This window comes from Ammospiza caudacuta, chromosome 1 (genome assembly GCF_027887145.1).
Source record: "Ammospiza caudacuta isolate bAmmCau1 chromosome 1, bAmmCau1.pri, whole genome shotgun sequence".
NCBI lineage: Eukaryota > Metazoa > Chordata > Aves > Passeriformes > Passerellidae > Ammospiza > Ammospiza caudacuta.
The window spans coordinates 70,155,450-70,181,553 of NC_080593.1; the positions used below are offsets into that span (position 1 = coordinate 70,155,450).

The window sequence follows — 26,104 nt, forward strand, 5'->3', positions numbered from 1 at the left end:
TTTTGCGGAGAAAGGGGGGAAAGCCCCTGGACTAAAAGGTGATTTTATTAGATGTCTTTTGAAAGGAAACGAACAGAGCTGAGTACCTGAATTGTGAGGATCTTCAGAAACATCTTTCACAGAGCAAGTAACACTAGCAAGGGAAAATTAAATATACCTTCATGCTGGAGCTGAAGATGAAAGAGCAAAAGCTAAGCAATAGACAGTGATATCTTTCAAATGAGATGGGGCAGACACAGTGTTTATTCTGCCCTCACACAGTGCCAGTGCCACTGACGTACAGACACCAAGTCAACCAGCCTGCCAGATGATTTTTGTGTACAAACAAGAACACAAACATTTTAGGAGCTTTCTAAATAGAAACTTAGTACAACAAGTGGCTGTAATTAATGATGCAATGCCCACTACAAGTTGCTATTGGAGGGACTGGGACAAGCTTATGACTTTTCCCCCTGAAAGGGCTCCAGTTTCCTGTCATTTTGTTTTCCATTGACTGCTCTGGTGATCTTGGCCGACCACCAGGTTTGCGCCAAAGCTGGTTCCATTTCTGACCCTGCAGAATTTGCAGCATGTGGAGCTGCCTGGTCTTCTTGATACCCTTGCTGTGGGTGAGTTTAGGGTCTGAGCAGCTCCTAAAGCACCTTTAGACTCACAAGTTTAGGGCACTAAATGGGATTTTATGCAAGGGTGCTGAGGGAGCTGGGGCACTAAGCTGCTCTCCATCATTTATTATCAGTAGTTTGGGAGTTAGAGAGGAGGAGCTGGAGAGGAGGAGACTCAAGGGTGACCTTATCACTCTACAATTGCCTGAAAGGAGGCTGAAGCCAGGTGGGATCGGCCTTTTCTCCCAGGCAACCAGCGACAGAATGAGAAGACATAGCCTCAACCTGCACCAGAAAGGCTTCAGGCTGAACATTACAAAGAATTTCTTCACGGAAAAAGTGAAGACATTGGAATGGGCTGTCCAGGGAGGTGGTGCCATCACCATCCCTGGAGGCGTTCAAGTGCACGAGGTTCAGCTAGTTCACTTGGTGCCATGGTTTAGCTGACAAGGTGGTGTTCGGTCATAGGTTGGACTCAGGGGTCTTTTCCGACCTACATGATTCCGCAATTCCCGGGCACATCTTTAGAGCGCTACCACACACAGCAGATCCCACCCGCGTTTAGCGACAGGGCGGAGCTCGGTCCCGGCCCCGCCCTCAGGCCGCCCTCTCCGCGGCCGTGGAGGCGGCGATCCATGCCCGGGGCGGGGTTTGCCGTCTCCTCCCCTCCCGCCTTCATTTCCCCTGGTTATGGCGTCCGCGGCCCTGACCTTTGTCCGGAGGCTGTGCTGGCGGCTGCCCTGCGGGACAAGGTGGGTGCCGATCGCTGTGGGGCTGCCCGGCGGGGCCCCTCACGGGGCGGCGGCAGCGGCGGGCCCGGGGGTGCCGGTGCTGGTGCCGTGCCGGGGCTGGGCAGTTCCCGCCGCCTCCCGCCGGGGCTCGGCGTGCGGAGCCGCCCGTGCTGCTGTGCCGCTGCATGCACCGGGCTGCATGGCCGCGGCGTTACTGCACCGGGCCGGCCGCCGCTCTCATCCCAAAAACGGGGAAAATCGCTTTCTGCTAAACTTGGGGGACTCCTCCAGCCGTGCCAAGCACCTTTAAGTGTTTGAACACAGCGTGGGAGTGGGAAACCTGTGTTTGATGCCTTCCTGAGGCGAATATTTCGCCGTCAGAAAACTTCTTGGTTAGGCTGGGGGTGAGGTATCCATGTACTGAAATGTTTAAAAGAGTGTGTGTGTTCGGGCCTTTTATTGTTTTCTATATTTTATTTTGTCAGTCCCATAGATCATGTAATGATCCCATTAATGGTTTGGGTTAGAAGGGACCTTAAAGTTAATCTAATTCCAGCTCTCCTGCCAGGGACAGGGACATCTTCCACTGGACCCGTTACTCAGACCCTCATCCAGCCTGGCTTTGACAAAACCAAGCTTAATTGTGTGTCCAGCTAATTAGGGCTCCTTGTAAGACTGTTTTGGCTTTCCAGACAATCACACAGTATCTTTTCTACCTTTATTTATTACATATTGCCTTTAAGCTGTTTCCAAATAAAGTGCCACATGCAGGACTGTGCACTGCAGCAGCTGTGCACCTTCAGAGTTAGCTGGGCAGTGGAAAGCAGAAGGGGTGGCTTGAGTTGCAATTACACTTGGAATTGTGTGATATACATTTTTATTGAAAATGGCTATATTGGAAATTCCACTGTGAAGTTGCTTGTATATGAATTAGAACCACAAAGTATGCCAATTCATAGATTTTCCTCCTCCAATCAAAAATAGCTTAATACTCAAGAAAAAGCAAGATGTGTTAAGTGTACTTTAAAGTAAGCAAGTATATATATACACTTGTAATACTAATACTATATATACTTGTAATAATAATAAATAAGTAAACAAGTCCAAAATAGAATAGTGAATTGTCATACCAATAGATTTAAAGATGTGTGATACTCTGATTGGCAACAACATTCAGATTTGACTGTTATAATGCACACTTTCATAAATGAAATGGTTTTACTCAAGTATCCAAGTATGTCTGTTAGGCATGAGCACATCTTAGCCAGAAAACTGTAAGACATTTATGCATTAAATTGTAATATTTTTCACCCAAAGCTTTGTAAGAACTTATTTGAAGTAAGTACATGAACATTCTAAGACAGAGGGAGAAACAAAGAGAATTGTGCGACTTCTGTGCTCATTTAAAAAAAAGACCTCTCTATGCAAGCTTTCCCAGCTAAATGGTATTAATTTAATGTAGCTAAGTTGTTACAATGAAAGTGAGGGAAAGCAGTTCTAAATTGGGAAAACACGTAAAAGACTGGCTGCTGATCATCATTAGGCTGGTGGAGTCAGATGTATTTGAAAAGACAAGATTCTATATGAGACAGCAGTTCATAAAACAGTATTTATTAATACATCCTGAACATGGGTTCATGTTTTTAGTATTTAATCAGCTATAATAAAGAAAAATAGTACAATTTTTGTAATGCTGGAGCACCAGAAAAGTGAGCCTTATTTTCTGTCTTAGCAGTATGCAAGAAGAATTTTATCAAAGACACTGGCAACATTGGTGTGCTGGTGAATTTAGGAAGCATTTTTTGCAGTCTAAACTGGAAAAAAAGACTCTTATCTTTGAAACATTGAAAGAGGAAGACTTGTACAAGTATAAAGGCAAACCACAAGAATTGCTCTTGCTTTATTTTGTTTTGTTTGTTTTTCTGAACAAGACATTCAGACATGGAACTGGGGGTTCCACAAGCTCTTCTTGTGCTGCAGTATATAATAACTGTTTCAGTATATAATATTTCAAGTTTGAATTCATCTGAGGAGGGGGAATGCTGACACAAATGCACATTCAGAAGAGTCTTGCTGGGGCTGTCTGCATTTGACAGTCTTTGCTCTCAGATCTTTGAGGTGGGGACTCCACAACACCACTGCTGTGAAGCCTTATCTGCACTCAGGGCAGGTCAGACAGACCAGTGGGCACCAAATGCTTGCTGCTGGGAAACCTCCATCTGTGCTGTCCTTGTTTTGGGGGTTTCCTTTGTGTGTGATCCCAGCACTGACTGTCTGTCAGTGGCTGGGGGACATCTCCCAGTTTAATGTAGTTTAGCAGGGATCTGACTTGTATGTGCCAGCAAACCTGGGGGAGTGAGTTGGCAGCAGTGCCAAGACTTTCTCCAAGAGCGCTCTCCTGGTCAAACCCAGACAGTAACATAGTCATTTTGGTTTCTGACTCTCTGAAGTTGTGCCTCTTGGTGCTGTATTTCAGGCTGCACTGGTGTGCCTTGCTCAGTTCTTTGATATTCCCTATCAACCAACATCTTTTTCTGTGACAGATTTCCATTTATCAGCCTCCTTGGCTTGTGCTGGATTCTGTAGTGCTCAGGTACTCTGCTCCTCCTGCTCAAGATAACCATGCTTATCTTTGCAAACTTCCTTTTGGTAGGTCAGGTCTGTAGTTACAGTTGGTGTTTGTGATCTAAGTTATGTGGGTCACAGACCCTTGCCTGGCCACCAGAAAAGCAAGCAGGACACACTCCTGTTTTGAATTTTAAAATAGATTTAATAGATTTTAAACCTATTTTTTCCCTAAGCTTTGTCTTTTCTGTCTCGGTGCAAGTCAGTAGGAAGTTTAGAGAGCTCATCATACTTTTCTTACCTTTCAAGTAGCAATTTTTTTTTGTTTTATATATTAAAGAAACCACTTTCTTTCCTTTTTTGAAACCTTGTGCCATTTGACTTTTGCAGTAGGTTTTTGCAAAATGCAGGTAAAATTAGCTTCCCATAGCATTTTAAGGTAACTTTCAGAGTCTTTAAGAAAGGTTCTTCATTCAAGATCCACCAGTGGATCTTGAATTTCTCTTTAAGGGCCAGAATTCTGAAACATAGCCACTGGAATAAACTAATCTGCTGTGTTTTGAATATTGGGCTTAACTAGTCAAAGGAATGAATAACAAAATTAACAACTAAATCTCTTAATGGGAGGCTTTCTGTGAAAATACTTGTATTAATTGCAGGGATTACTAGATCTTGTTTGCTTATGCTGCTTTACCAAAACAACTTAAAAGACAAAAGGTAGTGGTGAGATGATTGGATAGTTTTTCAGAAAAGTGTCTTGTAAACTTCTGTCCTTATGTAAGCACACTCTTAAGCTGTTTTGAATGGAAATACACACAGCAGTTAAAATCAACAAAATGTAATCCAGAGCAGCAAGCTGTGTGTAGTTGAGCTGGATTTCACAGTCCATAGCTAATATCAAGCCAAGGTGTCTGGAAATCCTGAGGATGGATTGTTGTGGAACACAGCTTTCTGAACAATCCCAGTTCTCTAGGACTGTCTTTATATGTGGGATGCTCCATCTTTGTGGTTCTTTTCTGGTCTCTTTCCAGTATGACCATGGTTCTTGTACTATGGAACTCGGGGCTGGATGCAGTAATCCAGGTCTGGCCTCACCAGTGTTGAGTAGAAGAGATTCCGTTCTTAATTATGAATAAAAATTGTTTTTTGAGGATTAGAAATATTGTGTTGTATGGATTCTTTGATGATTCTTTGGCCCTCCAAAAGAGCAGCTACTGTTTTTCTGGTATGGTGTTCTGATAATATTTTTTCTGGCATAAGGTCTGGTGTAGGAGGAATTTAGCTTATAGAATGGCCAACAATTCTTGAATGATTTGGTCCTTGTGAGCTAAGCATTAAACAGGGCAAATTTTAAATTTTAAATATGCTGTCATTTCATACCATGATACACATGCTTGTAAAATTCCTATGGCTTCAAACATGTCAGTATAGTCAGCTTGTTTCTGAAACAAAAGAATCTGTGTGGTTTTGTGTTGATTTTCTTAATTGCCTGTAGAAAGCCAGATGAAGCACCTTTATATTCAGAGGAAGAACTTCCAAGTTATATGGGTTGTCTGCCTCTTTCCCAGATCAATAATTCTTCATGATCTCTACAATGATAGCAGAGGCCAGTTTGACTCTGCCTGTGTTGCATACCCACTTAGAGCTGGCACAATTCAACACAATCCTCTGACCTCTTTCTTAGGAGATGCTGCTTTAGGTGCAGCCTTCTAAATGCTATAATTTAAGCTTTTTACACTGCCTTAGTAAGACATGCCATGAAGTCCCTGGGTATGTGTGTAATTTCCATTGCAGATTACCAGATTTTTGTTGAATAAATTGCCCCAGGTCTTTAAAGACAACCTGTTGGTCTGTTTGATTGTAGGTGCTGGAAATACTGACCAAACCAAGAGCAGTGTGCTACTTTGTGTTTAGACCTAAAGTGTTTAATTCTAAGCTGTCTGAAAGAGATCTGGATTTGTGCAGAATAAGCCACTGGCAAATACTGCTTTGTTACTGTTTTGTTCAGTATGCTTTTTGCCCACCCTTATTGTATCTGGGTGCCATGGGTTCAGGAGAGAAAGTAAGCCTCAGACAAAATTTTTGTTTCCTTTCACTGATTCAGCTGCACTGTGAGGAGTGTCAGTGGGTGTTCTGATGTGGGTGGAAGCTGCAGGAGCTGGTTGTATCCTTGTCAAGAAGCCATAAGCCATTAATATTAAACTATACATGTTCTTGCTCTCCATACAGCCAACATGATTTGTCCCTGCAAGCCAAATCAAAATGGCATTTTCCTTTCTCCACGGGTTTTGAGTATTTATTCATAACTTTTTGTTAAGTCACCTTGGATAATGATGTGTAAGGAATGTATTTGAGTTTGCTGCTCTCCAAATGCTGCAGTAAACTGAGTGGTTCTCAGCAAATGTCACATGTATGAGTATTGCAGCTCTATATTTTTTCTGCTGAAATTCTTATTTTTAACTTTAAAGTGTGTTTCTGTCTGTAAACCATCCTGCTTTTAGAGATGTCTTACACAGACTAGCACATACAGGAGGTTCTCTCATGATTTAGTCATTCATCATGTCCAGTCGTCTGCTGGAAAGAGAGAGTTCCTGTGGAGATTTCAGGAGATGACCCTAGTGACCCTCCCAGCAGCTGTGATGAGAGCATAAATAAAATAAAACAAAACTGTGTCTGTATAGAGCACAAAGATCACTTCATATCTCAGGGAATGGTAATCTAGAGCCTTCATTCTTAGCTATTCTTTAATATTGAAAAAGAAACTATCAAGCACAGCTGAGCCACTTGCACTAAACAACAGTGATTCAGCACTTCAATTTGCCAACAGACACATAATTATCATCTAGTTTTTATATGTCAAAACAGTGTAGGAGTGTAAAATAGTAAAAGCTGATAAGGATTTATACACTAAACTTGTCTTTAGAACAATGCTTGAAACATTCTAATGTAAAGGGGAAAATAATTTGGCTTTAATTTCTTTCTGTTTGTTAAAGTAGCAGTAAGTAAATTGTTTATAGAGTATTTGAACTGATGTTTTCTACTAGTAAGATACCTTGGAAATATGAGAACATTAGAAACATTCTTATTGCCTAATAGCAGTAAATTTTAGTTACTCCATGCTGCAGGATAGTGGAGTACTTCCAGGGATTATGCTGGTGGAACAGGAAGGGATACATCTTGGGGATTTTTTAGGAAGGCTGGAGTTCTGTCTACTGAGTCATCAACTGCTTCATGGGGTTGCCATGGTTAATAAAACTAGGTATTTCCCCAAATGAACCAAATACATTGATTTCTAGAGAATAACTTTGATGCTGATAAGACCCCGTGGATGGAACAAGGACTGTGAGCACACATGCAAGAACTCTGAGCAAATGTAACTCTAAGCATTGTAACCAGCTGATTAAGCTGGTTTATTAAATGCTTTTAACAAATTTGTTCTAACGTGCCATGGTCAGATCTGTTATCTCAACCCTTTGTGCCCCACACAGGGCATCAAAAAGGATTGTTGTGGTTTAACCCCAGGTGGAGTACCCTGCAGCCACTTGCTCACCACCTCCCTTCTCCTAGTGTTTACTCCACATTTCCCAGTATAAGAGAAGAAACTTGAAAGGACAGACCTAAAACTAAAAGCCTAAAGCAATTTGCCTTTATTAACATAAAAATTGTCAAGCTGAGGTTGCTTTTAACATTATACACAGCTCCTGTTTGTAAGAAAATCTGTCTATACAACTTAAAGGAAGGGTGCTTTGCAGCTGCAAATCTAACAGCAGCAGCAGGCATTGTTGATTTGATAGGCACACATGATAAAGTAATTCAATAGCAAGAAAAGAAAAAAACAATCTGAAAAGAGTATATGGTGAAAAGTGTGTATAGTTGATATGAATTTCTTTGGGAACAGCCTGTAATAAGATGGCATAAAGAAAGAAAGATTTACCTTTCTTCTACAGCCAGAAGAGACTATCCAGAATTTATCTGTAGATACACCATCTACACTCTCCATAGCTCTCCTTTATTTTTCCAACATTAAAGGAGCAATGAGTGTTCCAGACATGCCACAGGATGCTCATTTTGCTTTAGCATTTTCAGGTGCCTCTTCTTTTTCCCAGCTCTGGTATAGGTAGCTTATAGGGGGAGAGTAACTGGAGAGATATGGCAGAAATGAGCCCTCTCACTTTAAGCAGTATAGGAAAAGCTCTTATATTGCTGTATAAGTGCTTGAGCTATGTAAAAAATTTATGAGTCCTTAATGTTACATTATTATCTGTTTGGTTTCAGTAGAATATAATCAATGGCATGATGAATGATAACTTGGGGAACCTGCAGATTAAAATTTTCTAATCATTTTTATGTTAACAACATAGACAATAGCTTCCTCTTGTCAGCAAAATAAAGTGAAGTCGAACAAATTTACTGTGTGCAGAGAATGCTGCAAGTGAATATGGAAAATGATAAATATTTTCCTGGTTATCAAGGAAGCGTGGTACTGCTAATGCTTTGCTCACTGTCATGATTGTTTGGTAATTAAACTTTCTTCTTTAAATTCTTGTTAGAGATTCTGATATGAAGACTTGGTGGGGGAATGAGAGAAGTTGGGGTGTCAGGTCAGACTTGAGTCATTATTTTCAGAAGGTTCACTCGCTTTCTCATGGTTACAGTTTAAACACAGGTTTCTATTCCCCTTACACTCCTCATTTCCTAACAGTTGCTACAATTGCCAGTGGTGACAAGCTTTTCCACCACCTGTGCTCCCTGATGTAGCTGAACTGATGATCCAAAGTTGCTATTCCATCTCCAGATCCTTTTTACCCTCCAGGGAGAAAAATCAGGAAAATTTTAAGGGAGGCTCAAAGTGAGAGAAGTGCTACTGAAGGAAGGAGAATGAAGCCTGAAGCTGGTTGGAGTGGTGCTGTCCAGGCACCAGCAGGCAAGGACTGCCCCAGTGACCTTGGCAGGGGGCACGTGTGGTTCCTCGCTGTGGATGGATGTCCCCACAGCAGGACAGGGAGCAAGGAGGTCTGATTTGGGTGCTCTCCTCCTGTGTGACTTCACAGCAGTCTCTAGGAGCAGCACTTGCTGGTGCTGGGGCAGGTGAAGCTCTTGGGATAGCTTTTAGGCTCCTGAACCTTATATAAAAATTGGAGGTCTGGCTGGCACCTGCAAATCAGGTGTGGGTTGGGCTGGGAAACATGTGCTGTGTCTTCTTTGCAGGGGTTCAGGAGAGGCATGCAATCAGAAGCTTGTTTTAGGTTATAACCAAGCACTGAGCACCGTGAGGTTGGTGGGAATTGATTGCTTTGTGTCATAACTAAAAAAACAAAAATACCCATATAACTCTTCAAACAGTGCCAGCAAACCAGGGTTTCATGTAATTTTCTCTTGAGATGGAAAGAACATGAGCAGAAATAATGCTGCTTTGTGATGCTGCAAAACTGTGTGTGGGAAATGGCAAGGGGTGGTTGCCATGCCCTTCACTGTTCTGCATGAGGATAGTGTGGAAAGAGCAATGGAAAAAATGACAGCACCTTGAGATCATGGCAAAGAAGGGATGTTGTACACATGGTGTGAAGTTTTATACATAATGGACAAAAGATGTTGCAGAGTTCTTCCAAGTGACAGTTTAATGTGCTTCTTGCTTCTAACACCACTTCCTGTTCTTTTTCTTGCTTGTCTCCCTAAAGCTACTTAAAATAATGTAAAATGAGTGTTTTCCATTTCTGCCAGGAGTTTTAAACCCATGTGTATCTAGCACCACCCGCTGCTTTTAATCCTAGTAGGATTTTTAACTGCTTTTCTATGTGCTCTATTTCCCCAGGATCTACTAATGTTTAAAAGGAAACTTGTACTAAGTAAATGGAAGATAGATTTCAGGTATATCCCTCCCTTTCTTTTGCTGAGTGTGTCTGATATTTCCTGTGCAAAGAGATCTTTTGACTTCTATTTAATCTTTGAGGAGAGTATTGTGACGCTTTAAAAGTTAGAAAGTGAGCAGTCACTATTTTACAAAGAGTTGGCATTTTTAACTCTTCTAAAGTCCTTATGCAAGGGACAGAACTACACAGAAGTGAGAGGCCTGCTGTTAACAGGCTCTGCAGTCTTTTGTGAATAATATAAACAGTGAGAAATTACTTTCAGTGTGATTGCAGTCCTAAATTTAAGAGACATTTGAATGTTTATTGCGATAAGGGACATTTAAGTGAGCAGGTGGAGTGAATAGGGTGAATGAGGAGCCTCCAAGGAATCCTGAATGACTGAATGGCAGCAAAGAGATGTCTGAACCAAGGGAATAAATACAGAATGGTTGTCAACCTGCATGTTTCAGGTTCAGACAGTGATGCCCAGGATTTATTTCTTTTTCCAGAGTGTACAACTTGCGAAGTCCCCAGTGACTGGTCTTGCAGGAGAGCACAGGCGTTTGTCATGGACTCTGACTGCGCTGCCAAGTTGTGACTCATCTTGCTTCTGTCTCTCTGGTGGGAGCTGGCTTTTTACCCAGCTGGGGGAGGTTGCCCAGCCCTCACCACTCTTCTGTGGCTGCCTACAGTGAAGGTAATTTGTAGCAGTGGGGCAGTGGCAGCTAACTAGGCACTTGGTGCAGAGCAATAAACAGGAAACTTTGTGAAGGAAATGATTTCACTTTGTTGCAGTGAGTAGGTGAGAAAGAGAAATACAGAGGCGTTTTTGGTTGTCTTTTGTAGGCTTCTTTTTCTGCTTGGATTAAAAGCCTGTATGCCAGGTTCCAGGCTCTGTGCCTGCCTGGTTTCCACAAAGTCTTGTGTGGCTGCTGAAGTGGGGCATGGATTTGCCCAGTGAGTGAGCAGGAAGGACTCAATGTCACAGCAAGGGAGCAGCAGATGGAGAGAACCAGCTGTGGCACGCTGTACTGCAGCAGCCTCTCCTCATTCTCTGTCCTTGGGACTGTGGCATGGCACCACTGTGCAGTGCCAGAGGTGGCAGTGCTGCTGTGCCAGCTGAGAGGAGTCATCTCCTCACTCTGTGTGATCTAATTGGGATTGAGGGGCTTTCTTACTGCTGTTTGTGTGTGCCTCTGAAGAATTAAGTCCTGCCCAAGATGAATTAATTGTGAGATAAATTAATTTTTCCTTTGTGTTTTCATCCTTTGTTGTTATTTTAATAGAGAAGTCATAGTAATCAGCTTAGCCTTAGCGTGTTGAGAATTGATGAGCATCTGTGATGTGTAGGAAATGTCTGTAGAGATCAGAAGGCAGAAGGAATGGGGTGAATCATCAATGTCCTGCAGAGAACTGAGCTACAAGCAGCAAGGAAGAATGAAAGATAAAAGGCCTTTTCTTGTGAACAGACTTTATTAAACACCTAGGTTGCACAATTTCCTATTACAAAACAGTAGGTAAGGAGGAAAAGAAGAATGAAAGATGAAGTATTTGAAGCGGATAGATAACAATTGTACCCAAACATTTAACTAAGAAGCAAAAAGTGAATATAACCAAACAGCAAAGTTCCTCTGAGCCTGGACTTACTGAAAAATCATTCAACTTTTTTGATTCACCTAATTGTTTTCTTATCATCTAACTTCTCTGTTTTGCATCCTTAATAAGGAGTAAGTAACTGTGACCTGCTGAATGCAAAGAAACTCAAACCAAACCAGCCTTAATCATAAATATGTGTGTTCATACCTTCAGACCAGCTGCTATGGCATCCTCCTCTCCCTAGCTTGCTCAACTTTTGTTAATTTATGATCATTATCAAATTGTATATAAAAGAGATTCTTAAAGCCTTTTTATGATACTGACCATAGCCAGGCTGGAGTGAAATTCAGATTGTCAAACATGGTGTAAACCCAAATCTCCATTTTTAAACACGGGCTCTACCTCAGTTCTTCCTAGACTGACAAGAAGATTTGTGGCAGATAGACAGATCATCTTGGGTACAGTAGCATTCCAGTAATTCCAAAGGTGGATAGCAAAATTGAAGGAAAAGAAAGCCAAACCAAAACAAACAACTGCTCTTCTAGCACGCTCATTTCTTCTTCCTGTTAATGTGGCTTTAAAAACACATTTGGGAATAAGAACTGAAATGTCATATTCTGGGACTCTAGGACAGACTGATGAAAGAGATGTAGTGTTAAAAATCCTGTATCTGTATCCATTTAGGTGCACTTCTTCCTGTTGAAGGTATTTTTTTGGTGCTGGAAACTGAGTCCACAAGTTGGCTAAATAACCTCCTGGCTATTTAAGGGATGAACTTGTTAAACTCTGACAGAGTCTTCTGAACACGCCAGCTTGAATGCTGGTTACAGTGAGAGTTGTTTATCCCATGTGTGTCTGGGTGCACTGCTATCTTAATAAAAGCTTACAGCTGATCAGCTTAAGTAACAGAACTTTCTGTTCTTGCAGCCTTTTCTGATAGCCTGTTCCATTTTGTATTGTTCAGATAGGCTTCTTGCTACTTATGCCAGTAGGCATAAGGTTTTGAAGCAAATTCTGAAATCCTTTCGCTTTGAAAAAAATTCTGTGTATAACAAAAAATATTCTTTCTGTGTCTGTCATTCAAACTTGGTTTCTCCAAAATATCAGAACTTTGATTTTATTAACAAAGAAGGGCTTTGGGTAATAGAACATAAAAACAGTAGGTCTTACAAATCTTTTTATAAGACATCATCTAGCTACATAAAATTAGAGAGGAATAAAATTAATGAGGAACAGTTCACATTCTTCACACTTCCTGCCTGCAACTTCTAGGCGTTCAGCAGAAAATAAATTTTCTTTAAGAAATAAGAGCAATGAGGACATTTTTGAGGTAGCCAGTAGAACATCTTTTAAATTCTCATTAGGTGTGTATAAAAAGGCAGGATTTCCATGATGTTTAAATGATTGTCCTGTAACTGAAATATTAACATTAAATTGATTAAGCATTCTGTCAGTCTCCGTTGAAGATACTCATTAATTTTTAAATGAGACTGATTATAAAATCTATCATATATGATGTTCTAGCATGACAGGTGTGTCTGTAAGTTAGAATAGGGAAAGTTGGGCCTTTTATCTTTTTACTAGAATAGAGAAGAAAGGTTCAGACATAAACTGCAAACATTTTAAAAATAGTAAAAATGCTTAATGTATATTGCAATTTAACAAAAAAAAAAAAAAGCTGTGACAGCATGCTTTTGCCCTCTTGAAATAAATGAAAATTTTAAGACTTCTTAGCTTTTGAGTCCAAACTTTACAGAAGTAAACCTGTTTTTATGAAATGTTATAGAATTGGGTTAGGTTTGCTACTCTTGGGGGAGGTTTTGATGGAACTACCTTTTTCTGGTGGGAAGTTATTCTCCCAGAATATTTTGACTGCCTTTCTTTTTCTTAAGCTGGTTTACTTACAGTCCTTTTCCAAAGTACATATTGAAATTAGTCTTCACTTGTGCTGCCCTGAAAGGAGAACCAGACTTTCAAATTCAAACGTTTCTAGCTAGTAGCACACCCACTTGAAAAGATCACGAAGAGCAGCCAGGCTGCATGCTCATCTTAATTAATGGATGTATCAAGCTGCTAATCATAGAACCATTTAGGCTGGAAAAGGCCTTTGAGATCATCAAGTCCAGTACTGCTAAGTCCACCCCTAAACCATGTCACCAGATGCCACATAGACACATCTTTTAAATACCTCCTGGCATGGTGGCTCCACCACTTCCCTGGGCAGACTCTTCCAATGCCTGACCACCCATCTGGATATTAGAAGGATTTTCTTTGCCAGTCTAAACTTCCACTGGTGCAACTTGAAGCTGTTCCCTCTCATCCTGTTACTTGTGAGAAGAGATTGACCCCCCCACCCAGCTTCAGCCTCCTTTCAGGCAGTTGTAGAGAGTGCCAAGTTCCCTCTGGGCATCCTTTTCTCCAGGCTAAAAAACCTCAGCTCCCTCAGTTGCTCCTCATAGGATTTGTGCCCCAGACCCTTTGCCAGCTTTGTTCCCTTCTTTGGACACATTCCAGCACCAAAATGTCTGCCTTGTAGTGAAGGGCCCAGAACTGAATGCATTATTCAAGGTGCTGAGTGCAAGGGAATGAGATTTAAATAATTAATAAAAATTAATAATTTCCAGAGGTTAATTATATCACAGCAAAAGCAAACTTCTAAAGCAACTTTCTTGTGACTTTTAATACCTTTCTTCTTGTTGTTGTTCTGATCAATGTTGTATGTAATGTTTCGCATTTACTTTAAATGTCTTGAAAAGCAGTGTGTTTGTGTCTCCTCTAGTCTTTCACAAAAAAGAAGTAATGGGATCTTTTTTTCCCCACTTACTCCCAGGCCAACTCAAGCTGTTTGGGTTCCAGCAATTCACCTGCACATGACTGCAGCTACCATGCAGGTCAGCCAGAAGGACTTCCAGAAGGCTCAAGAACAGCTGAAGCTTTTGAAAAAGGATCCTGGGAATGAAGTGAAGTTGAAACTCTATGCCCTGTTTAAACAGGTAGGCATAACTTGATTTATTTAGTTTGGCAAGGAGTATTTTTAACCTGAGGGGATGGGCCTGTAAAATTTGTTTGAAATACTGGCTGTATGTATTGTGTGTTAACAGGCTCCTCATTTTATGTGCTCAAATTGTGTTCCTGAAATGCCAGCCCCTTAAAACCTAAATTCTGAGGGATACCACACCTGTTTTTTTTCATGCTTTCAGTAGAACCTTTATTCAAAGAAATAGAGCAAAATTGCATCTATTGTGTGATACTTTCCATGTAGTAATATTGATTCAGCTTTGGAAAATGGCTTATGCCTAGGAAAAAAAGAGTAGGCTGAATGCTTCCTCTTAAATTTCTTCTATCTGCAGTCATCTGGGCCTGTAATATAATGGTGTTGACATTTGAAAGTTGATTTCTGGGGTTTTTTCCTCTATTTTTTAGTATGGTCATTGTAGGCTTTGTTTGGGGCTTTTTGTTTGTTTATTTTTAATTCAAGGAACTGTTCCTCCACAGTTCAAGTGAAGGTTATTCTTTACCACAGCATGAAAGGAGACCTTTGCAGAAATAACTTTATGCCCATAGCAGGGCTTGTATTGGTATTTCATTAAGTATTTGTGGATCAGGACTGACTGCAGCATCAGTACAGGCTGTGGCTTGTTATGTTGAGGAAGGCAGTCAGTAAGTCATTTAAAAAACCTTAAAGACAGCTCTATTGATTAATAATGGTGAGCTCATAAATGTCTTCCTTTCCTCTTTCCTCTTTCTCTCTTTTTCCTGCCTCACACTTGAAATATTTCTGTCCAATAGTTTATTTTTCTTCAGGAAAAGTGATGAGAGAATACTTCAGGGTAGCTCAAACTCTTGCAGTTCAGCTGGTCCAATGCCCTTGCCATAGCAGGGCAGACTTTGAAGATCCAAATTAATAGTTCCTATTCAAAGGTATCTTCACACAGGTAATTAGTCTTTAACATTCTCTATATGTATAAAATTTTCACAGTTTTTGTGGCAGAACTTTACATGCATGGGGGTTTTGGAAACCAGTCTCATATTGGCTAGGTGATTCTGGAAGCCCAATACAATATTAGAAATAGCAGACACTGAAAACCTCACAGTGTGTGAACTGTCAGAAAATTGTCCAACCAGTATTTCTTCTCTCTCAGAGCTGAATTCTGAATCCTGATCAGATAGGTATTCGGAACAGACATCAGATTTTCTACCATGTCATCTGAACTTTAATCAAAGGTTGAAATAAGTCTGTTTCTCTCTCTTTTCAGGCTACTGAAGGTCCCTGCAATGCTCCAAAACCAGGTATGCTGGACTTTGTCAAGAAAGCCAAATGGGATGCATGGAACTCTCTTGGCAATTTGTCTCAGGTGACAAAACCCATATTTTCACTTAGATACTTTGTAGATTACTCTTCCTTGAAGTACCTGGTCTTTAAGTGAGTGGCTGATGACTAAAAATATTACATGCTAGTTGAGCATCTCTGCTTCAGCCATCAAAATGTTTCCTGCTGTATTCCTCTATCACTTCACTGCTTCACTCTTTGGAGGTTTTTTTTTTGTGTGTAAGCCTAGTTCTACATTATTACTGCCAGCTTGTATCTGTGTAAGAAATCTGAGGTGCTGACTTCCAATGAGAATAGTGGTTTTTTGCATTATGGTCCATTCTGCTCTTCTCTTTAAGAAAGATGGATTGAACTTCTCAGTTCTTATAACAAAACACAAATCTCTGAATTTAGCATATTCATAGCTTTGCCATTTTAAAAATTCAGTCTCTTATGCTGTTGACTAAAAGACTAGAAAAAATTGGTATATTGAGAACCTCTCTTCATTCTTTCTTTCTCAATATATCTTGATATTTTTAGTATCTTTCATAACCTTTAGAGAAGTCAAGTGAAGCAAGCAGGGAGAATAAAGATGCAGAGATACATAAGCATTCCTTTTTCATGCAGTCTTTAGTATGTCTGCACAGAGCTGCCATGTTTTCCTCAGCTGCTATTAAATGAAGGAAACAAGCTTTTCAAATCATCTGTATCAGTGCTGCATTAGGCCTGCTGCTCAGTAGTAGTTGCCGAGCTCAGTCTCAAAAAGATTCTTTAATATAGAGGAGGGGTTTCATATATTTTTTTTTAAGAAGAAAATATGGTTGCATAATCTCATGAGTATAAGATATTGTTTTGCTTTGGATTTTTTGGGGTGCATTTTGATCTTTTGTTTAGTTTGGGGTTTTAGGGTTATTTTTGAGATGGCCCTGCAGCTTTTAGGAATAGTCAAGAAATACTTGAGGTAAAGAATTGGCTCCTCCATTTAGAGTGGAGAGTGGATAGACAATTTCATGTGCTACTCATTATGGATTATAGAACTGTTCAAAATATGTTATCCTTTCAAGCCAATAAGTTGTAACCACCAAGTACTTAAAATTCTTCTAAATTACTGCTTTTTTTACAAATAGGGAGACAGAATTCTTTAGGCTTCTGTGTGTCATGTTAGGGCTAAATGAAAACTATTGTCTTCAAGCAATTTTAAAATGCCATAAGATCTATTTCAGTGATCTTATTTTCAGCAATACATATTCTAAAATAAAAAATTTTGTTGGAGAAATGTCTGACTGGAAAGCAGAAACAAAGGATCCATAGAAATGTGTAAATGCTGGGAGTATGACAAAGGTCTCTCTGGTAATCTTAATCATGGGTGGGAGCACTCTTCCAGCAAAATAAATGTCATCATCCCAGCATCTATGCACTTTCATTTTGTGAATCTATTGCTGCTGCCTTTAAGGTGATTTAAAGCATGTTCTGCAGTGCTCAAATACAACATGTTCCCCTCCTCTCCCCGCTAACTGGAATATGTTATAATGAAGATTTTAATTTTCTTTTCCCTAAAGCAGTCACCTTCCCCTCCTCCCAGGTACCCATTTTATTAGTACTGTACCTGATTTCAATTGTCCCTTTTCATAATCTTGTCTGTGTTATTTTCTTCTTACTTTTTAAAATATTTTATCTCTTTTTTTCTGCCTTATTTTTAAATTTCTTGTCTTTTGTTACAGGATGATGCCAGACAGAAGTATGCTGACCTTGTCTCAAGTCTGGTGTCTGCAGAATCTGCTCGCCAGAAGAAAGAGGCTTCTCCAGAGGAGGGCAGACACGATGGCTATGAAACATTAATAGTTACTACCAAAAACAATATCACAAAGATAATGTTTAACCGACCTGATAGGAAAAATGCCATCAACCATCAGGTAAAACAATGAACTTGGGAGGATTAATTATTTTGTTCTTTCTGAAGAAGCTACTTTAGTCTTTAAAGGGTCCTTACTACGGGTTCAACAGAACTGTCTGAAGCATGGTGGTCCAACCTTTGTGAGGGATCCAACAACAACCTAAGGAATAAATATCCAGTAAAAAATGAAATCATTCAGCTAAAATTTTACAAATTAGGCTTTTCTGTGTCTCTTGATTTCTTTCAAACTTAGTATAGGATTATGGTCTAGAGTAAATTAAAATAGCAAACTGCAGGAAGACTGGCTTGTGTTTTGGATGCAAGATATGACTGCCATGTTGAGTATAACAAAGCATTTGTGCAGCCTTTGGCTCAGTCCTGCTGGACCTATGTGTAGGTGATCTTCTGTTTCCCACAGTTATCTGCATGAGTAAGTCCATCCTGTTGGAAGCATCACAATCATCCTGGTTCACAACTGCAGAAATACAAGAGCAGGGTCTTCACCCCACTGCTGCTGATTCTTTAGTATGTTATTTTGTCCACTTAAACTGCTGTATTGAAATTAGCTCTTTCATGTCAGTGCTTGTTCTTCCAAAGGACTTTATTTTGTCCTTTAGATTTGCACTGTAAGTTTTCAGTATTGCAAGTGTGTGTCTTTATGGTCTGAAGTACTTCACATGTAATACCAAACTTTCTGTGCATGACAAATTTTTCAGCAGTTAAAGGGATGATAGCTAATCTGTCTCTTGAGTTCCTTGTTGTCAGTGTCAATCTCATTTTTAGGTTCTTTTGCAGCATCACATTTGTACTTTGTTGATTTTCCTTTTATGCAGATGTACAGAGAAATTATCAAAGCACTTGAAGAAGCTGGAAAAAACGATTCTACCATAGCAGTTATTACTGGTATGTTTTATATTATACCAAGGTATAGTACTGACATGAAATACCTACCTGTGTTTAGACTAAGGTAAAATTAAGTGAGGAAATCCTTTCCTCTATTAACAACCAAAGGTTTTCCAAAGTGTTTTGGCAAATTTTCATTAAGCTGGTGTTTTAAATTTTCAAACAAGCTTGCTGTTACATTAAAACATCTTTCTCACCTGAGAAGATGGATATGGAACACTCCTAAAGGCTTTATTACTTTTGAGTTGCTGCCTATCTGGCCCATCCTCATTGCAGAAAAGTGTCTTTTTAGGAAATTAGCCAAAACTCGAGTTTTGGCCGGTAGCTAAGTAGTGTGAATTCAAGGTGAATTTGGGCTTGAACCTGTTTACTCTGAGGTAATTGCTTGCAAATTCCTCTCCACTGTCTGCTTTACCAACACCTGGTTCCCATTCCCAGGATGCTGGATTTCCTTTCTGTAGCAGTGGCTGTGCACCACAGCCCTTACAAGATAAGAAAGGCGATTCACACAACTGAAGCTGGAAAGTCTAGCACATTATATAGCTGTGAGTCAACATCAAACACCTCTGCAAAACCTTTCTGTTCCTTTTCACACAGTGAATAAGAGCACTGCAGTGTAAAGTAGGTCCCATCCTGTGAACATCCTCATGGAACATAGGGTGATTTAGGCCATTGAGTCATGCAGGAGTCAGCTTTTAAATGCTTCTTGCTTTTTTGGTGGTGCCTCAAATTGACTTATACATTGAATACCAACTTATCTGTTTCTTACTGTGATTTCAGTGCAGTGCTGTCAGTCTTATCCTTAGACTACTGTGCCTTTTTCTAAATAGATCCTAAAAAAGTAGAACTCTACCATATATTAAATAGGTTATTCTGTCTCCTTTTGATTTCTTCATCGGTTTGAAGGTAGGTGAAGGGAGATGAACCAACTTACATTTTCATTGTCCTGTTCAAAAAAAAAAAGTTTATCACATCTAATTGTTTGAATAGTTGCAAATTGACAGAAAAAAAACCCCAAGAAAGTGTGCAGAGGAAGAAATAAAATATTTTTTCCATCTGACAGTTACAGAAAAAAAAAGAAAATTAATTTTCCCCATGAAATATTTCACAGCTAGCGTTCTTTGGTTTTTACTGATTATTTTGTTCAACAAATTGACAGTCAAAACATACATTTAAACCCTAGATGTCCTTTAAGGTATTGTGTATATTTTGAAAAAATCCCTCTAATTTGTTAATGTTATTAGACACTTGGGATAAAATTTTTATGTAAATGAGATAAATGAAAGCTTCTCTTCTCTTTCCTATTCAGAAACCATTGGTGCATTTACTTCTATGTGTTCTCTGCAGGAAATGGAGACTACTACAGTAGTGGAAATGATCTGAACAATTTTGCTAATGTCCAGCCTGGTGAAATGGAGAAGATGGCAAAAGATGGAGCAGTATTACTCAAGTAGAACATCTCAGTTTCATATGTACATAAGTTATTGTAATGGGAAAAATATAATTTGCAGGCATTGTTAGAAAACAGCAGAAAACTCTTACATAGGCAGTGTTCTCTACACCCAATGCACAGAGAAGCTTGAGAAATGGAGTTCTTACAACACTGTCCTCTTTTGGAACATGTTTTATTTTGAGAATGCATTTTGCACCTCTTGGATGGAGAAGCAGCTGTCAGATGAAACAAAATGCTGTTTCTCAAACGTGTGCAGAAGAGCTCTAGGGAATTGTGTGCTGAGGTAGCATTACAGTGTTTGTGCCTGTTGGGGCTTCACTGCAAACAGAGTCTGTGAAGGGAATTGCTGTCCCATGGGTGGAGTTGGGATGGATGCATAGGCAGAGGGCTCTTGTCAGTGTGCTGTATTCAGCAGCTGTAGCTGAAGAGGAAAACACTTCCATAACTTGATCACAGGAGCTAGAAAAGCTCTGCTGACATGTACATGTTTGATTCTTAATTGCTAAGGAAATGCAGCTGTTTCAAATAGTTCTTATTTTGTCAGAATTAATTTCTGAAAGGCTCAAAACCCATACATTACACAGTTTCTGTCTAGCTCATGGGGTTTGTTATGCAGTGTCTAATTACGTGTTTTGCAGTTTGTTTATATTGGATGAAAAACACTTGAGGTGTGTCTCATACATCTTTCATCTTCTGTTTTCCCTTCTCTCTAGAGACTTTGTGGGTCATTTTATCGATTTCCCTAAACCACTGATTGCAGTGGTAAATGGCCCAGCCATTGGAATCTGTGTAACAGTCCTTGGTTTGTGTGACCTTGTCTATGCTTCTGACAGGGTAAGTACATGGCATGGCCTATCACAAGACAGTCTTAAAGCTTCTTTCTCTATTAAATACTACTTGATTTTGGGTAATCTGAAAGAAAAGAACACTTCAGAAAAGTCTAAAGGCTTTGTGTATCACATCAAGGAGCACCTACCTGTATTAATAAACAGCACAGGGGTGTATCAGCCACTGATTACATACATGGAATCTCCCATGCTATAGTTATGCTTATCAAGTTAACAATTCCAGTTCAGAGATTCTTTTCTAAGAGCCCCTCTTCTAAGATGGTGTGAAATGATGTTTGAAAGGGGGAGCAAAAGTTTATTCTGTAATGGAAGTTCAGTAACTGGCTGAAGTAATTAATTACAGATCACTGATGACTGTGTCACTCCTGACATATGCTTGTATAATGTGCATGATTTATTCAGTCAGTTATAGCCCATAGATCTCTTTTTTTACTAGAGAAATGTTGGCTTCTTCCTCTTTCAGCCCTCTCATCTGATCTTTTTTTTCTACAGGGTGAACCTATTTTTCCCTGTTTCTCAGTTTAAAGAAGTCTCCCTTGGATGGCCTTAGCCATCAGTATACTTAGCCTATTAAATATATCTCAGGTTTACCTTCTCTTCTCAGTCCTTTCCTTTTTTTGAGCTGAACAGCTGCCAGTTGTTCAGCTTTTCCTCATGTGGCCTGCAGTCACGTTCCTCAGGACTCTTTCCAATTGCTCTGAGTCTCTTTAAACATAGTGGTACAAGCTGGACACATCACTCCAACTTGTGTCTTACTGACGTGAAATGGAGCAGAAGAACTTCTCCACATTCTGCAGGCTGTATTTCTGATTTGACATCCCACTGTGTTACTTGATTTACATACTTGTGATCTGATCAAACACCTAGATCCCTTATTGCAAAGTTGCCAGTAAAGCAGGTTTCCCTATTGTGTATCACATGCTACATACCAAGTTGTTCCCAACAAACTATAATTTGTCCATCAGTAGTATCTTCTTACTCATACCTCTCAATTTTATCAACACTATTTGGAAGTCTAGTCACTTGCCCTGAACATATCATCTCCTTATAGCCATAAGTTAGTATGGATTTAGTTGAAGTTTAATCCAAATACACATGAAATGTATTGTCCTTCTTTCTTGAATGGCTTGAAGTTCATACTTGAACTTCCTTTTACTTTGTGTACATAATCATTGATAAATGCATCTTATTTTTCCTTTGTATTTTTCTAAAATCTCTAATTAGTTTTAAAGCTAATTATATTAGTTGCATACTTATCTGACATAGTTTTCACTTTCTGTATATTTGTGTTTAAAGTCCATGGCAAGCTCATTATTTAGAGTCTGCTGGTACCTTCCTACCAGCACTGGGACAGCTTTTGCTTGAACCCTTGGTAACAGTTCTTGGAGGATTTCTGTAAGATCTAACCTAGCCTTTCACTTAGATTATCTTTCATGACAGTTTTCCTATTGCCTTCAAATTTATTGAAGCCTTCTCAAAGTTGATTGTTGTCTGTTCTAACAGATTGTTCACTGTTCAGTTCTGACTTGCAATTATGGTATTATTTTGTATGACTCCTTGCTGCATTTCTGGCACAGGCTCTTTGTAGATTTGCTTAACATTTGGTGAGGAAGATTCAATGACTAGAATTTTTCAGGAGAAGAATAAACTTGGTGTGCTTCAGAAAGGCAAAAATGCTTTTTGCCTCATAAATTATTTGGAATATGTATTTAATAACATTTAAGGCAAATGTGCATGAACATCCTTTCTGTAAAGATTTTGCACCTACACATTAGTTTCTCTAAGTGCTGTATTGAATTAATGTAGCTCCATCAATTGGGTTGTTGGATGTGGAAATGGAGTTACACAAAGTTGCCTCTGGGGTGCACTGAGAGGATGAAGCAATGTTACCAGATGGTATTTGAAGGCTATTATGGCAATAGTTCAGCTGTGTTTGGTGAACTCTGTCTCAGTAGAAGATTTAAAATGAAAATGAAGTCCTAGTATGTCAATTCCATGCTTTGATCTAAGGTTTCCTTTATTTTCTTCTGTTTTTTTCTCCAGGCTACATTTCACACCCCATTTAGCCAACTTGGGCAGAGCCCAGAAGGATGTTCCTCTTACCTGTTTCCAAAAATTATGGGCTCAGCCAAGGTAAGAATGTCTGCACAGCCTGTGGGATCATCTGACCTTTGTGTGTTGGTATCTTGTGGTCTTCTGTCCATACTCCTAATTTCTCTGTCTATTCTAGAAATAAGGAAACTAATTTATAGTAAAAAGAAAAAAAAATTAAAAAAAAAAAGGGAAAAAACCCTGAAAAAAGAAGAGACAGCAGAATCTTTTTTTTTTTCCTCAGAACAGCATAAATCCTTTTTGCTTCTTTTGATATCCAACAGAAAAAAATCTGGGTAGTTTTAAATACTTATATTTAATGCATTAATATAATTTATTTTTTTGAGCAGGGTTTAAATCTCTAAAGAGCAGAGCAAGTGCTTCATAGACATCCAAGTACCAAGAATAGTCTGTTCAGTGAGACACAGCCTGCCAGTACATGTTCTAGAAATTTTGGAATCACTGCAAAAGTGAACAAACACATTTATGATGAGGTAATTTCAGATTGCAACCTTGGAGCTCTGCTCAAAAAGACATGCACAGTCCTAGTGAACAGTAGAAGCTGTAGGCCAGTCCCTAGTGATGGAGCCCAGGGGTTGATTCTGTGTGTGAAACTTGCATAACCTCTTCCTTATGGCCTGGAGGATGGGACTGAGTACCCTGCTCAAGCAGGGCCTTTGAAGTAGACAGTGTCTGGAGGTTCCTTAATAATTACAATAATAATAATAACCACCTATTCTATGTTCTTTTCAGAGGGCAGATATTAACAGGCAAGAGAGTAAAATGAATGTGATGTGGAAGCATGCAGCTTCTCTGTCAGATAACTCAAGCCTTGTGTCTTGTTGAATCACACTTTATTTTTTTTGTATAGGCAAGTGAGATGTTGCTTTTCAACAAAAAGCTGACTGCAGCAGAAGCCTGTGCCCAGGGACTTGTGACTGAAGTCTTCCCTGACAGCAGTTTTCAGAAGGAAGTTTGGGCAAGATTAGAAGATTTTGCAAGCCTCCCCAAAAATGTCAGTATTTTTAATTTTTCTCCACCTTGTAAGCCTGTAGCATTCCCATTTCTTCTGCCAAACCTATCTTGTCGCTTGGTTTCACTTCATCCTTAATGGAAATAATGAGCCTCAATATATTTTCCTTCAAGCACAGATTGGTCCCTCTGCTGCTGAGAATCAGATCCTTCTCTTCTACTCTGTCGGCATCTAACACAGTGCACTGTCCACAGAGATGCAGTGGCTGAAAAACTTTAAAAATGTACTGATTAATCCACCTGTGCAGTGCCTCTGTGAGTGCCTTAGGTGGCTTCTTTTAGGTTTTTATTTTGGCAGTATTTTATATTTAAGAATCTTACCACTGGTTCTGCAATATTATTATAGAGTGTGCACTCTGGGTACTCAAGATGACACTGAGTGGCTTTAATTTTTTGCTGAACTCAGTGTTCCTGCTCCCTAGTTCTTGTGTTTCCTTGGACAGGAGGAGACTGGTAATGTGAGTGGCATTTGGCACTGCAGACAGTTCAGTGGGTTTTGTTTCTTTGGCCCATCTACCCTGATTATGAGCACTTGTGAACAAACTGCTAGTTTGCTTCCCATGAGCCTTCTCCACCTTATTAGCAGTCTGGGGAATTAAAAACAGCAAATATTTCCAGCAAAAAGGTTGACTAAAAGCTAAGAGATCTGATGTTAATGCATTTGGGTTAGGATTCCAGTGTGGGTTTTGTATTTGCTGAAGCATTAAAGTATAAAAAGAAAACTTACCTTCCCAATGTTCCTCTCTTTCTCCTCCAGTCCTTGGCAGTGTCCAAGCAGCTGTTACGAAGTTTGGAAAAGGAGAAGCTCCATGCAGTCAACAGTAGAGAGTGTGAAGTGCTGACAGAGAGGTGGTTGTCTGATGAATGTGTAAATGCTATTGTCAGCTTCTTCCAGAAGAAATCAAAACTCTGACCTTCACCAGTAGAGTAATTCACCATCTGGCATCACCTCATCATTGATAAACTTCCTCTTCAAATAGTAATTCGTATACCTTTCCATGTGGTATATCTGTTCTGAGTACCAGGTCAAACCTGGTTCCCAAAATTAATACACTGTTATGTGCCTTGGATCCATGATGGATGTTTAGGTTGGGGAAAAAAGTTCATTATTCTGTAGGCATCAGTGATGTTTCTGAATAATACTAAAGCAGGTTGTCTTCTAAAGGAAGCAAGAGATTCTGTAGCACTCTGTTTTGATAGCTCTTCAATAAATATCTTATGAATGATTCTTTTTATTTGTCTGGGGCAAAGGAAATACTGTATTAATGAAAAAATAAATAGAAATATTTAATTACCATTGTGGTGATTCTTATTCTTTCTGTGAAACATCCTGAGTGAGAGGGTAACTAGTTCCTGGGAGCCCTGTTAATGTAATAATCTTACAAAAATTCACTTGACTTCACATTCAACTCAAAAGATGTTTGTTTTGAGCTTTGTGGGTCTAATCCCCAATATATTTTTCCATTACTTGCTTCATTTAACTCCTTTTCTGTGGAAAAGTGTGATGTGTTTGCTTTCCTCATGGGAAAATGCAGCCTGTGATAACCTGTTGTTGGATGAAACAGCAGAAACAGGGATGCCTTGATCAGTAGATGCCAGCATACCTCTTACAGCAATGAAAGATAAACCACTGTTCTCTGTGAGTAATAAGAATAAATCAACATTACTTCTAGGGAATGGAACTCCTGTGTGGTTTTGGTTAACTTTTGGAAAAGTTAAATTAGTGTCTCAGATCACTTGGAAAGTTCATAACTTCTATGTTCACAAAATGTTTGTTTCAAATTAGCATCTTTAGTAATTTATACACATTTTATGGGTGTCTGGTATTAAGAACAATGAAGTCTGATGAATCTCTTTATTTACTCCATACAACAAAGCAGCAACTTGGGATAATTTCTTCTGAAATGCAGTCACGTATTAATTATATCTATTATAATTAGACTGTTGGAAGGGAACATTCAGGAACATTTATATAATTCTAAGACATTACTGTTGGATGGTGCCCATTTTCCCATTTGGGGAAATTAGGAAAATTGCAATATACAATAGGATTTGGGTCCTGCTTGGCACAGTGATACACACACCTATTATCTGCCTCTATGTTTGTATAGAATCACAGGTAAATAATCAAATGGACCACATGAATACCAGAGGCAAGATACCAGCACCAAGCTTCAGAAAATAGGGTGTTCTAAGATTACACTGATTAGACCTGCAATATTCATTGATTA

General features: G+C 39.5%; 1 protein-coding gene across 2 annotated transcripts; it reads left to right on the forward strand.

Annotated features, from left to right (window-relative positions):
* Nucleotides 1-1,280: 1,280 nt before the first annotated feature.
* ECI2 (enoyl-CoA delta isomerase 2) lies at nucleotides 1,281-25,168 on the forward strand. 2 transcript variants are annotated; one of them, XM_058807608.1, is made up of 11 exons: nucleotides 1,300-1,354; nucleotides 10,257-10,444; nucleotides 14,174-14,336; nucleotides 15,600-15,698; nucleotides 17,374-17,565; nucleotides 18,380-18,449; nucleotides 19,797-19,899; nucleotides 20,616-20,736; nucleotides 22,794-22,883; nucleotides 23,713-23,856; nucleotides 24,631-25,168. In XM_058807608.1, the coding sequence occupies exons 3-11, from the start codon at nucleotides 14,214-14,216 to the stop codon at nucleotides 24,784-24,786; spliced, it is 1,098 nt and encodes a 365-aa protein (XP_058663591.1). In that variant the 5' UTR covers nucleotides 1,300-1,354; nucleotides 10,257-10,444; nucleotides 14,174-14,213; the 3' UTR covers nucleotides 24,787-25,168. The 2 variants fall into 2 exon arrangements, with proteins under 2 accessions (XP_058663585.1, XP_058663591.1); XM_058807602.1 differs by lacking the exon at nucleotides 10,257-10,444 and having other exon boundaries at nucleotides 1,281-1,354.
* The last annotated feature ends 936 nt before the right edge of the window (nucleotides 25,169-26,104 follow it).